We start from the raw sequence: 14,009 nt of genomic DNA on the forward strand, positions 1-14,009 counted from the left end.
AATAAAGAAAGTATGAGAATTGATGCTGCAGGGAAGAGGGCGGCGGTGAATTGCCAACTCTGTGGGATTGCTTTCTATATAAAACTGAGCACAGTGGGATGAGATAGAGGATCTCCTCCAGCATCTCCCAGATCACTATAGGTGAGAACATGGTTAATGAAGGGAAATTCATTACTAGTGTGACCAGCATGTGTGGGCTGGATGCGGCGGACTCCGCTGCTAGACATATGAACTCTGTTATTTTACAGAGGCAAGCATGGCTACGCATTTCAAGTTTTAAACCAGAAGTGCAACAATACTTGCTTAACATTCCTTGTGATTGTGAAAACTTGTTTGGTCCACAAGACAGCAAGGCCTGTATTTATACTTTTTTAGCGCCACACGTGCGTCATTTTTTGACGCAAAAACAGCGCAAACTTGCAAAATACAATTGTATTTTGTACGTTTGCACTGTTTTTGCATCAAAAAGCGGCGCAAATGCGGCCCAAATTATTGGGAAAAATACAAATGATACAGAACCACCTAAAGCAAGTGGTGCACTATTAACTGGCACACTACTCCAGTCCTTTAATAAGTAGCAAGGTAGAAGAGGCAGTAAAGCACTCATTGAGGATAAAGGTCAAACCTATCTGCGACAGCCGCAGGCCTGTCATGAAAAGGGAGGTAGAGGTTACGGCTAGGGTTAATGTAGAGGCAATGGAGCCAGAAGTAATGGAGCCGACCAAGGGTGCCTCCACCACTAAGCAGTGACTCTCTTCACATGCCCCTGACCACACAACACCTGCCAGTGGCAAACATCAAGACACATTGGGCGGTTTTCACACCCAACCAATAGGGGCATTCCATAGTACAGCACAGTTATTGTCTCAAACTCATATCAAACTCACCAAAAATACCTCCACGCAGACACATTTTCAGCCCCCAGCATTTACACCTTCTCAAAGAAGAGGTAAAGTTTCTTCTTGGAAAGGGGTTTATCCAGCCAGTTCCAAAGCAGTATCATGGCAGATAAATCTATTCTCTCTTCTTCTTAATCCCAAAGAAGTAGGGGACTCTAAGGCCTATTTTAGAGATCAGGCCCTTCAACAGATACATTGTCTCAAACATTTTTATATGATAACCCTACAGGATGTCATCCCAATGTTGGCGAGTTCATGACAGCTCTCGACCACAGAGATGTAAACCTCCAAATTCACATTGATCATGCTTAATATAAGTACCTGAGCTTTGCGGTAAGGAGAAAATCTTTATCCTTTCAAAGTTCTACCTTTCAAGGTCACCACAGCGCCAAGGGTATTCACAAAATGTTTGGCGGTAATAGCCACACATCTGAGAAGACAAAGGATTCATGTCTTTCCCTACTCAGACGACTGGCTGATAAGAGTACAAACAGGAATAAATATGGCCATGATAAAGAAGCCACTATCTACCTGCACCACAGGCTGGGATTTTAAATAAATGCCACCGAATCACATCTGGAGGCCCCCCCCCCATAGAGCCCTTTTTGGGAGCGATTTTCAAAATTGTTACGGGCAAGGCCTGCCCCAATCCCCAGATGGTTCTCAATTTCCTGAGCCAACTGTCTCATTTTCAGCCACATTCTCTCTTGCCAGTTAGAACAGTAGTCCATCTCGTAGGCGCGATTACCTTTTGCATAGCCATTGTACCCCATGTGAGGCTACATATGACCCCTTACAGGAGTGTCTAGTGTCATAATGGTCACATGTCTAGTGTCATAATGGTCACAAGCAGAAGGCACTCTCAAAGATCTATAGTTGATTCAGTCCACAGTACATCATTCCCTTCAATGAATGGCAACAATCTGCTGAAGGGAGGGCTTTCATGGACTCAATTGCACCCATGACAATTACTATGGACACATAACTCCCAGGTTGGGAGGCACACAAGTGGAAGATAACAGTTCAAGTAATATGGACTGCTCAACAACAAACACATCACATCAACTTCTTGGAGCACCTGGTGGTAAAGCTAGTGCTTTGATCCTTTCTCACACATATTCGCCATAAGGCTTGGTCCTCATACAAACCAACATTATGGCAGCAATGCATTACATTCAGAAACAAAGAGGCAATCATTCCTCTCAGGTATCCCAGCAAGCACACAGCATATGGAAGTGGGCAATACAACATCAGATTCACTTCCTGGAAGAATTTCTTCCAGGGGTGGACAACAACTTAGTTGACCTCCTAAGCAGGATACAGCAACAAGTCCGTGAGTGGGAACTCCACCCGGAAGTCCTGTTGCCACGCTTCTGTTCATGGAGAAAACCTGACATAATCTCTTCGGCACAGCAGAGAATGCAAAATGTCAGAACTTCGCCTCCAGGTTTCATCACAAATAGTCACAAGGCAATGTACTACGGTTGAACTGGTCAGGGATATTTGCTTAAGCTTTTCCTCCCCTCCACTACTTCTGTAGGTGGTGAGGAATCTCACCTTAATTCTAATAGCTCCTACATGGGCATGACTGTTGTGATATAGCACCCTACTTGGGTTGTCAATAGTCCCCCATGAAAGGCTCCCCAACAGGCAGAACCTTCTCTTACAGAATCACAAGACAGTCAGGCACCCGGATCCCAGACAACTCAGCCTAGCAATCGGGCTAAGAGATCTTAGAATTTGGGTACATAAACTTCCCCTCTGAATATATGAACATCCTAAAGTGGCAAAATTAGCCACCATCAGAGCTTGCTATGCTGCAGTCTGGAAACGATTTGTACACTGTTGTAGTGCACAGTATATTGAGAGCCTATTAAACAAAACTTAAAGCCACTCATAACACTATTGGACCTATGGAAGTAACAGAAGTACTGATCTGGTGAGAAGAAAGATTGAACCTGCTTGCCTTCATGCCAGGTGAATCAGAGTGACTCCAAGGGTCAAGCTGGCTGACCTGTGTGAGCTACTGGGACACAACAAGGTTCAGGTGCCTCCCTGCTGCATCTGGCACGGCCTGAGCCCTGCTGGCCTCTGCTGGATACCTGATCCCCAGGAGGTGCCTCCCCAGGTCCTGAACCCTTGGCTGGCATCAGAGTGTACTCCTCTTAAGGACAAAGTGAAATACTGAAGTTTGGGCTCCTTGTGACCACGAACACTCTGCCACCCGCGATGTCCACCAATGCAAAGCTCAGGCAAAACCCGCGCTTTGTACCAAGAATGACAGCCCACAGTGACCGGCAACACAAGACTGGCACTTAAGGTTACAGCATCAACAGCCCGCGATGACCACCAGTGCGAAGCTACAGTAATGACCGTCCACAACACCCAGGCGATAACGTCCCAATGCTTAGACTACCCTTGGAAGCCTTCTCCAGCACAAATGGAACTCCCTGCACCTGATGAATCGAGCCCTATACCAAGCAGGCTACAGTGATGGAGTGCTAAACTTTGGTGCTGCATTGGACTCACGGGGTACAGTAAAAGGCGATAGTCTCTAAGACTGTGGACTGTTATGGCTGTGGAGTGCAAATGTTACCCAAGACCATTTTGTGCACTTAAAAAGCTGTTTGTCTCAGCAAGATATGTGCAGTGTGTCCTGGAAGATGGAGGGTTAATAGCAGACTTTATGTGCACTGACCGAATGTTTGGACCAGCTCTTAGAGCTCCGCCTCATAGAGAAAGATTAAGGAATGATGCCTTGGCGTGGGCTCATTCAAAATAAATATTCGCTATTAAGCTCATTCTGTCCATATTCACGATGGCCAACTAAGCCTTTAGATTTTCCAATTTGCAAAAACACAGGATTTGTGTCCACAGAGTAGTATTTTTACAATGTAAAAACTTAGGAGTCTGAAAAGTTTTCTAACCATAACGTTTTTTCTAATTCCAGTTACCTGTGCTAAATACTATGAGATATCGAGTAAATGCTTAAAAAGTGAGAAGAGCACAGTAGTCCTGTCGGGTGTGCCAGAGTTGAGCTCTTTTGTCACAGGAGGCAGAAAAAAAACTAATGTCTGTGCAGGACAGTAGCACTGCTGCGTAGTTTAAATGTCGCAGTGTTCCATTTTCAACATTATGAAGATGACCCTGACGTTGCCAATTTCCTTTTCTTTTGTTCTTTTTTGAATTAAAAAAAGCACATTAAAAAAAGTTTAATAGCTGATATATATATTTTTTAAGCCTCACCAGTTTTATGATGTAACGACAATAAATCAAGCATATAAAAAAACTGTGGTGGTTTCCAATGTGTATTTATAAGAGAGTCAGTTTCTTTAGGAAGAGTTTTTTATTTTGCTAAGAACTTCAGCGCCACTGGACGAATCTTCCTGAAACTTTGGAAAAACAAAGTTTTCATCGACCTCAGCTCCTTCCTAGAAAGTTTTGGGCTGATTCGTCAAGCAGAGACCGACAAAAAAGGGAACCAAAAAACCTTTTTTCTCCATGCATTTAACATAAGAAAAATTAGACAACTATCCGGGAAAACCCCCTGAACAGAATTACACCGAATTTAGCAGAAAGCTACACCTTTACTCTAAAAGTGTTCTTTTTGTTGGTGTAATTTCAGCCGTTTTAGAGAAATTAAGTTTAAAAATATATAGCTATCTATTGCGGTAGGAGTCCAGCGAGGAAAAACGGCAAAACCTACAATCCTATTGGTTTACCCTGCATTACCACGCAATGTGATTAGCGGTCACAACATGAAGAAAAATGTTGTGGCCACTATTTTAGGACACACGAACTCTGTGTCCGTTTTCTCACAAACAAAAATTCTCATGGGGCCAGGGTAGGGATGCCGTTAACCTGCTAGCCCAGAGGGACGCCACCAGGCGGAAAATTCTAGAAAAACTTTTTTGGGTTAGTTTTGGTCCTGGGTGTTGTCCCTTTGGGGCTGTCGCAGGAGTTATAAAAAAAATTACAAAAATGTGGGGCATGGTTCTGTGGTCTTTGGCTGTGTGCAGCAAGGTGTTGGCAACCAACAGGGCCATGGTTGCACAATCTGAGGTGTTGTCCGCAGTATTGTATTAACATATTACTTTAAAAAAAACACTGAAAAAATACAAAGGTTGCACTGAAGTTAAAAGTGAGGAAGGTAGCAAGAATTTAATTTACCTAAAAACCCTAAAAATTCACTGAAAAAGAACCACCTAAAAATGATAAAATGAGGGAAATTCGCCAGTTACATGTAACTGACATAAGTATAACTTGCAGTGCTGGAATGCACTGCATATAATCTCACATATTAAGTCACTGATGATATCTGAAATTTATGGCGGTGCGAGTTATACTCTGTTTTTATTTTTTATTTTTTTAAGACAGTTATACATTCTTAAAGTGTTGATGAGTACCACACGTTGGGGAAAAGGTTATTCATTGTTTAGAACTATCTATGACAGTATCATGATGAAGTACATATTATCAGACATAGAACAGTTTCATGCAGTCAAGATGCGCTTGCCTTTCTGCGGTGATCTATATACATATATGTTCTCAGACATGTGCCACAGATAAATACAGCTAACTCTACTACAGTCATCCTGTGAGCATACACCTGGGCCCCTATTGGGTAGAAAAGCCTATACTCTTTGTAATATTTCATGTTACTGTACTCGGTCTGTCCCCATCCCCTGTTCATTGAATGTGCCTGTTGTACAGCAGTAGTTGAAACTCTGACTCTTTTTGGCAGCTCTGAAGAGTTCAGTATAACTATGTGCTCCAGTTTTTAAAAACATGTTATCTGTTTTGGTTTTAGGGTTTTAAAAACGAGATCTTCCTAGATGTGATTGAGCGGCTGACAGTGGTCATTGGATCAAATGTAAGTTCTCACCATTGCTGCAGATGGAGAGCTGTGCAGAATGGGGATAGACTAAGGAATTATCATCCACAGATCCCAAAATAGCCTGCGAATTCTTGCAAGCACTTTGTCTCCTTTATTTTCTTGTAGGGCTCATTGATGAAGGCTGATATCCACGGAGAGCTTCGTCTGAAGAGCTTTCTTCCAAATTGCTCAGGTTAGTAACAAACTAGAGATGCAACCTGCTTCTCAGTCTCCCTGCTGTAACCTCCATTACTCAGCTTGTTCTGTCTGACCAGTCAGAAGGCCGCACAGGTACACCGCACAGGGAGTGCTCTATAGCACCCGGAAATCCCAGGACCTGCTTCCTTCAGTAGTGCGGCAGCATGTGTGATGGATCGAATCCCAGAACTCCAAGTGTATATCTAATGGTCCCACTTGGAGAGTTACTTGCAAATCCCAGGACCAGCTTCCTTCAGTAGTGCAGCAGCATATACTGATGAATCGAATTCCAGAACTCCAAGTGTATATCTAGGGGTCGCACTGGGAGGGTTACCTGCATTACAGAAATCCCAGGACCTGCTTCCTTCAGTAGTGCGGCAGCATGTGTGATGAATCGAATCCCAGAACTCCAAGTGTATATCTAATGGTCGCACTGGGAGAGTTACCTGCATTACAGAAATCCCAGGACCTGTTTCCTAACGCTGTATTCTGTGTGAAGCTCACCATAATGTTCCCTGGGCAGGTTGGGGTGGGAGGGGGTCACAATGAATGTGCAGCATGTATTGATTTTATTTTCTGACCCTGCTTTAGAAATACGAATTGGCCTGACAGAGGAGTTCTGCGTGGGGAAGTCAGAGTTGAGAGGTGAGTGCAGAAGATTTTAAAGGTTACTGTCTAAGAAGCAGATTCCTTTTCCCCCCCGAGGGCACTTTTGTAACAGCCCACCATTCAATGTCTCCCTCTGCCTCTTAGGGGAACCAGATGACCTCTCACTTGGTGTTTCTCTTAATCCTTTAACTGTGACAATGTGGGTGGGTCTGCCCCTGCTCTGCTTGGACTGGGACCTGAAAGCACCGTGATGGAATCACCTGAGGGGGGATAGTTGTATTATGCTGGCGGTCCAGTGCTTATGCAGCTATGGGGCCTACACATGTAGGATGCAGACGGGCACAGAGGCTCTTTGGTTGCTTTCCCATCTGTGGCTGGGCTGCTGTGGCCTGTCTCGCACTTGTTTCCTGGTGCTGCGAGGGTGATGGTTCTTTTTTTTTCTCCAAGGGTATGGCACGGCTGTGCGGGTCGACGAGTGCCAATTCCACGAGACTGTAAAACTGGATGAATTTGAGAGCAACCGGATTTTAAAGATTAATCCCTCGCAGGGAGAGGTATGGTCTGTCAAACAAGTTTTAAAAGTTACCCCAACAGTCAGAAGTAATGTTTAAATATGACCCCTTGAACAGATAAATGTAAATTAATTAGCCATCACAACGGGATTTTATGACTGAGGGACCACAAAGAAAAGTTAACCCATTAGTGGAGGGCGCATAGCAGTTGTTTCTCGGGACCCGTTAGCAGGATGAGCGCGGTGCTCGGGCCAGTCCTACGAGTAGGGTTAATGAGGACATGTCCTGGATACTGACGTTCCTAACCTCCCTTTGTCCCCGCTGCAGCTGTCCCTCATGCAGTACCAGATCTCGGAGGACGTCCCCTCGGCGCTGCCCTTCCACTTGTTCCCGACAGTCGAGCGGCACATCAGCAGCAAGTGAGTACCCGTCCCCTGCACCGCGAGGCTGTGGAGCCGGAGGCCAACTCTCTGGCGACCAGGAGTGGCGTCAGGCAGTTTAAAGGGCGCTGGCAAGGAGGATCATTTTTACGGGTCAGCTGAACTCAAATAGATTGTAGTCTGTGCTCAATACTTTCCAGCAGCGGTAGCTTCTGTAAAGGCCCAGGACTCTGAGAAGGCAGGTGCTTTGTGGTAATGCGGAACGAGCATGGAGTAGCAGACTCTGTAGCTGAGAGACCTTGGCATAGTGTCAGAAGCCAACTACATTAGCCCTTCTTATTGGATTAAGACAAGATTGGGGGTCCATGCTTGTGTGCAGGTTCACGAGATGTCACAGGACAGATACACAAAGCGCTATGGCGCCACTGGACAAACTGAGGTCAATAAATAGTATCAAGAGTGGGCGGTCATCCTTATGTAAACCCTAGAGATTATGGGGGTCATTCTGACCCTGGCGGTCTTGGACCGCCAGGGCACGAATGACGGAAGCACCGCCAACAGGCTGGCGGTGCTTCAATCCCCATTCTGACCGCAGCTCGCCCCGCCGGAGCTGGCGGTTTTCCACCGTTTTTGCCCCGGCTGGGATAATCCGCCAGGGCAGCGCTGCAAGCAGCGCTGCCCTGGGGATTATGACCCCCTTACCGCCAGCCTGTTTCTGGCGGTTTTCACCACCAGCAAGAGGCTGGCGGTAAGGGGTGTCCTGGGGCCCCTGGGGGCCCCTGCACTGCCCATGCCACTGGCATGGGCAGTGCAGGGGTCCCTTAACAGGGCCACGGCCAGCTTTTCACGGTCTGCCTAGCAGACCGTGAAAAGCGCGACGGGTGCAACTGCACCCGTCGCACGGCCGCAACACCGCCGGCTCCATTCTGAGCCGGCTCCTGTGTTGCGGCCTCATTCCCGCTGGGCCGGCGCGCGCTAACTTGGTTAGCGCCCGCCGGCCCAGCGGGAATGTTGGAATGGGGTCCGCGTTATTGCGGCCGCATGGCGGTTTCCGCCTGGCGGGCTGCGATAGCCGCCCGCCAAGGTTGGAATCACCCCCTAGGTGTCCGAAGCTATTGGTGAAGCAGGTCTAAGGTGCGGGGAATCATTAGGCTGGTTGTATTTAGCAGTTCTGACCATTAATGTGTGTTTCTCCTGTGTAACTGCACATCAGCCATTTGGACAACACCCTTGATATGTTTGGCGAGATACACAAACAGTAGCACATTGTGATGTTGTGCAGCACACAACTGGGTGCATTAAGAACCAGTGTCACATTAGAAATGGGTAGATATAACACATATCAAAGAGATGGATACTTTACCCACAGGTGCCTTATTTAGAAGCATGGTGTAGGAAGCTGGCCTGGTTTGTGGTGAGCACCTATGGTGTTATCACCTTATACCTGGTCCAAGTATCCCCTATTAGTGAGGTGTAGTCAGTGTCTAGGAAGCCAGGCTCTCTAGCGGTAGCTGGGGATGAGCAGCCAAGACTTATAGGAGACAGCAAAGCTCATGCAATACCACTATAGTCACGCAGCACTTGAACACATGAAAGAACCACACAGTGTTACAAAAATAAAGGTACTTTATATTAGTGACACAAATATAAAAAAAACTATATAGGTAATACCCCAACTAGAGATAAGTCAACACACTATTATATGGACAGTAGAAGTCAGGAATTAGCATAGAATGCAATAGAAAACAGTAAAAGCAATGGACAACACTGAAGGCCTGGGGTGGACCAATCCATATACTAAGAAAGTGGAATGCAAAAGTCGGGCCCCCACCCAAGGAAGTGGAATCGGTAGAGGGGAGCTGGAAGAGCTAGGAAACCCACAAGGTAAGTACCAGAGTGCTCCCCAGCGAACAGGAGAAAAAAGGTACGTAAAGGTCCGCCCCAAATCCACCAAAAGAACTTCAGAGAAGGCTATTGCAAGACCCAGACAAGACTGCATGAAACCAAAGGTGGATGCTGGAAGAAGAAGACCTGGAATAGAAGGGTACCAAGTCCAGTTCACCATGGAGTGTCCGGTGGTGGCAGGAGCCACTACCCACCTGTCTGTGGATGCAGGACCATGTCGATGTGGACGAAGACACTCAGCAGTGCAGCCCTGTGGCAGCTGAAGAGTTCCTGGAGTGATGCAGTCGACATCCCACACTGGAAGGATTGCAGTCGGTCAGTGGTGTGGAAGAACCACCAGCTAGCCTTGGCAAAGGCAAATGTCGTGGATGAAGAAATGCGGAGCAAGGTCCAGGGGGACTCAACCCTCGGATGGGAGTCCCGGGTGACCCTGAGCAGTGAGGAGAGTCAGAGGAAGAAGCCCCTACAGGCGACCCACAGGCAGCCAGCGCAGGAGTCGCAGTGAGGCCCGCACATCACACCTAGATAGAAGGACCACATCTCAGGAGAAGGACGCAGAGGGCTGTGCATCGCAGGGCGGAGTGCTGGGGGCTGGGGCTAGATGGAACCTGAAGATCCATTGGAGATGTCAACAAGCCTTGGTAGCTGCAAGAGTCACAGTGCACAGGGGTACTGCCCTGCGTGGACAGGCAAGGGCTTACCGGCCCTCAAGTTGGACAGCTAGTAGAGAGCACCTAGGGGACCACTCCAGACTACGACTTGTGATGCAGGATTGACACAGCTCTGGAGGAGAGGATATCCACGCAGACGGTCGTCATTGCAGTTGGTGCCTGCGGATGAAGAGGAGTGACTCCTTCACTCCAAGGGAGATTCCTTCTTGTTTCGTGTGCAGGCTGAAGACTTGTCACCCTCAGAGGATGCACAGTCAGGGAAATATTGTAGTTGCTGGAAGGAGCCGGGGAAATGTTGAAGTTGCTAAAAGGACCCGGAGAAACAATGTTGAAGAGCAGAGTCGTCGCTGTAGCTGCAGATTGCAGGTTCCTTTGAAGTCCCATTGCGGTTCCAGTTGCCAGAAGTCGAAGTAACCGTTGCAGTGAAGTCCTGCTGGAATCTTGCACATGAAATCTGAGGACCCACCGAAGAAGGAGACCCTAAGTAGCGCTGGAAGGGGGATTGGTCACCTAGCAAGGTGAACACCTACCAGGAGGGGGCAGTGATTTCACCTGCCTGACCTGGCCACTCAGATGTTACCAGAGGCCTCTGCTCGACTTGGATTCAAGATGGCAGAATTGAGTGGCCACCCAACGGGGCTCTGGGCACCACCCCTGGGGTGGTGATGGACAGGGGAGTGGTTACTCCCCTTTCCATTGTCCAGTTTCACACCTGAGCAGGGACTAGAGGTCCCTGAACTGGTGCAGACTGGTTTATGCAAGGAGGGCACCAAATGTGCTCTTCAACGCATACCAGTTGCTTGGGGGGTTACCCTCCCCAGCCATGTAACACCTATTTCAAAGGGAGAGGGTGTTGCCTCAGTCTCCCAAAGGAAATCCTTTGTTCTGCCTTCCTGGGCTTGAGCTGGTTAAGCAGCAGAAGGACAGAAACCCGTCTGAGGGGCTGCACCAGCGTGGGATGCATGGAAAACCCAATAAGCTGTTAGGAGCAATGCTGGGGGTCCTTTAAGGAACACCCAGAGTGCATGGCATCATACAACTAATACTGGCAGTATTGGGATATGATTCCGGCATGTTTGATACCAAATATACTCAGGTTCGGAGTTACCATTATGTAGCTGGACACAGTACACACAATGGCGTCCCCAGACTTACGAAGTCCAGGAAAATGGAGCTGGAGTTTGTGGGGGCACCTCTGCTCATGCAGGGGTGCCCTCACACACAGGTACCTACATCTTCCACTCTGGGCTAGGAGGGCCTACCATAGGGGCATGCACCTTTTCATGTAGGCTGCAATGGCAGGCCTTCAGACACATTTTACATTGGCTCCCATGGGTGGCATAATACATGCTGCAGCCCATGGGAAACCCCTGGTGCCCCAATGCCCTGGGTACCATATCCTATGGAATTGTAATGGTGCACCAATATGCCAATTGTGACGTGTTTGGGGTCCAAGCAACCAAGTTTAATAGGAGAGAGGACAGTCACTGGGGTCCTGGGTAGCAGGATCCTAGTGAACACAGTCAAAACATACTGACAACAGGCTACTTTCTTACATACCCCTCCCCCCAGCGAAGGAGAATAAGGCTAACCTTGGCCAGATTAGTCTTTATTGTCTAAGTGGAAATATCTGGAGAGTACCTCTGCATTAGAGTGGTACTCCCAGTATTATCCACTGTGTCACCCCTTCCCTGTAGTGACTTGGACCAATCCAATCAGATCAGTCTGGGTTTTTGTCCTGTAATGTGTCTAAACTGTGGGCCCTCTAGTTCCCTAGGTGAAGGTTGTGGCAGGACAGGATTGATGTCCCCATGGCTCTGAGGTAGAGTAAGGTTGCTGTCCTAAGGGGTTTAGAGCAGGACGGGGGTGCTGCCCTAAGGGCTCTAGAGGTGGACAGGTTTGTTTCCCTAACAGGTGTAGAGAAGGCCAGGGTTGCCATGGCTGTTTCAAGCTTTCTAAGGTAGGGCAGGATTGCTGTTCTACCTTAGTGTTCTCTAGGAAGGATTATTTTACCCATAGGATCTCAGCTGGTACAGATTTAGGCTCCTGTGTTGTAGTTTCCACTCAGGAAGTGGGTGCCTCTCTGAGAGAAGTGGGATCCTCAGTGGGAGTTTGGACAGGAGGTAACTTTGTAGCCTTTCTGTCTTTGATGTTAGGGAGTGTCCTGGGCTATTATTCCAGGCTCCAGGGTTCCTTAACCTCAAAACAGGTTAAAGAACAAAGAGGACAGGTCAAGGAGGTGTTTGGGAATGCCAGCATGGCTACATGGGCTTGAAACTCTACTTCAGCCCAAGCTGAGGTCTCCAGGATATTACCTAGGAGGCACTCTACAGGTAGGGTAGAGGAGACTACCACCTGTTACGGCCAGTAACTTCACCCCAGCTAAAATCTACCATAGCTATGCAGAGGCACTGAGTGGAGTTATTCACACCAGTGACTTGGTACTTGTGACCAAGTAGGCGTTGTTCAGGTGACACTAGCTTTTGCGTTACTATGGTGACACTGGCACCTATGTTCCTGTATGCCTCAGCCTCAACACCATTTACCAGGATATGCTGCTTGTACCTATCGATGTTAAGGGGACAAGCAGCTAGGGTGGCACGGCCAGGGCCACCCTGAGAAACAAAAGGTGTCTCAGAGGTTTCTATATCCACCCCAGGTCTCACTACAGAACCAAAGGTGAACCCAACTACACTTTTGCGCTGACTACTGCTACCACTTTTGTTGCTACTACTAGGGGTGCTAGGGGTACTAGTGGTGGTAGTAGTAGGGGTAGTAGGCATGGTACTATTTTTAGGGAAAGTACTGTCACTTGCCCTATGGCCTGTATTCTTACAAAGGTAGCACCAGGGTTTCTTCTTGTTGTTAGAGGAAGAGGACTTAGACCCACCCCAGAAGAGTTTTGTTAGCCTGAGGAGGATCCTTTTTGTTTGTCTGCTTCCCCTCCCCCCTTTGTCCTGATACCTACCTGCCTCTTTCTTTTTGTGGTCACCCCCTGTGTGAGTTTTCCTACTCACCATGGTGCGGACCCACTTCTCTGCCTTCTTAACCAATTCTTGGTGAGAGGTCAGACCAGAGTCCACCAGGTACTGATGCAACAAGTCAAACACACATTTATTCAAATTGTGCTCTCTCAAGTTTAGGTTGTAGAAGACCTGATAATCACTGACTTTGCTCCCATGCAACCAGCTTTCCAGAGCTTTTTACAGAACAGTCCACAAAATCTACCCAATCTTCGGAGATCTCTTTCCTGGTATCTCTGAACTTGATTCTGTATTGTTCAGTTGTGAGACCAACCCATCTAAAAGTGCTGTCTTGAGAACTGTGTAGTTGTCTGCATCTTCTTCCCTGCCAGTAAGGAGTCTGTCCCTGCCCTTGTCAGAGAAGGAGAGCCACAAAATAGATGCCCACTGCTTTTGGCGAACCCTCTGTACCTTACAGGCCCTCTCCAAAGCAGTGAACCACTTGTAGATGTCATTCCCCCACTTTGTGAGGGGGTCCAGCTTATTTAAGTTCATAGAGTCAAGTGTCCTCCCTAACCCTAGGCTCCCTGAAACTAAAACTGCTTCCACCATGGGGTTCTAACACCATACCTTGCCTCTCTCTGGTGAGTCCAGGGCCTGAGATGTGTCTTCTGCTAGAGTGGTGTAGATGTCCCTAACTACTCTAACTGCTAGGCTCCCAAAAGAAGTTTGGAGCAAGGGCTTAGGAGACTAGATCCCTGATACTAAGTACTGTGTGTACCCCTAGTTAGCAAGTGGTCTTTCCTGTGGAAAGTAACAAGTGACAGAGTGGTAAGGCAATTGCAAGTGCTTATTCCACTGCTGCACCACCAATGTAGGGAGCCGGTCTGTTGTGTAGTGAATACCTATGGTATTATCACCTTATGCCAGGTACAGGTATCCCCTTATTAGTGAAGTGTAGGCAGTGTCTATAAGCCAGGCTCTCTAGCGGTATCT

The 14,009-nt window shown here is 47.6% G+C and overlaps 1 protein-coding gene across 2 annotated transcripts in view; it reads left to right on the forward strand.

Moving 5' to 3' along the window:
* The window catches only part of AP4M1 (adaptor related protein complex 4 subunit mu 1), a 209,409-nt gene that overhangs the window by 51,224 nt on the left and 144,176 nt on the right, over nucleotides 1–14,009 (forward strand). For both annotated transcript variants that reach the window (XR_011199886.1, XM_069217086.1), the window contains exons 8-12: nucleotides 5,710–5,772; nucleotides 5,902–5,968; nucleotides 6,565–6,618; nucleotides 7,030–7,136; nucleotides 7,422–7,513. Coding sequence is in view for 1 of the 2 variants with exons in the window: in XM_069217086.1 (XP_069073187.1) it covers nucleotides 5,710–5,772; nucleotides 5,902–5,968; nucleotides 6,565–6,618; nucleotides 7,030–7,136; nucleotides 7,422–7,513 (383 nt within the window). In the remaining variant the exon portion in view is untranslated. The remainder of the gene's footprint in view (nucleotides 1–5,709; nucleotides 5,773–5,901; nucleotides 5,969–6,564; nucleotides 6,619–7,029; nucleotides 7,137–7,421; nucleotides 7,514–14,009) is intronic.

This window comes from Pleurodeles waltl, chromosome 12 (genome assembly GCF_031143425.1).
Source record: "Pleurodeles waltl isolate 20211129_DDA chromosome 12, aPleWal1.hap1.20221129, whole genome shotgun sequence".
NCBI lineage: Eukaryota > Metazoa > Chordata > Amphibia > Caudata > Salamandridae > Pleurodeles > Pleurodeles waltl.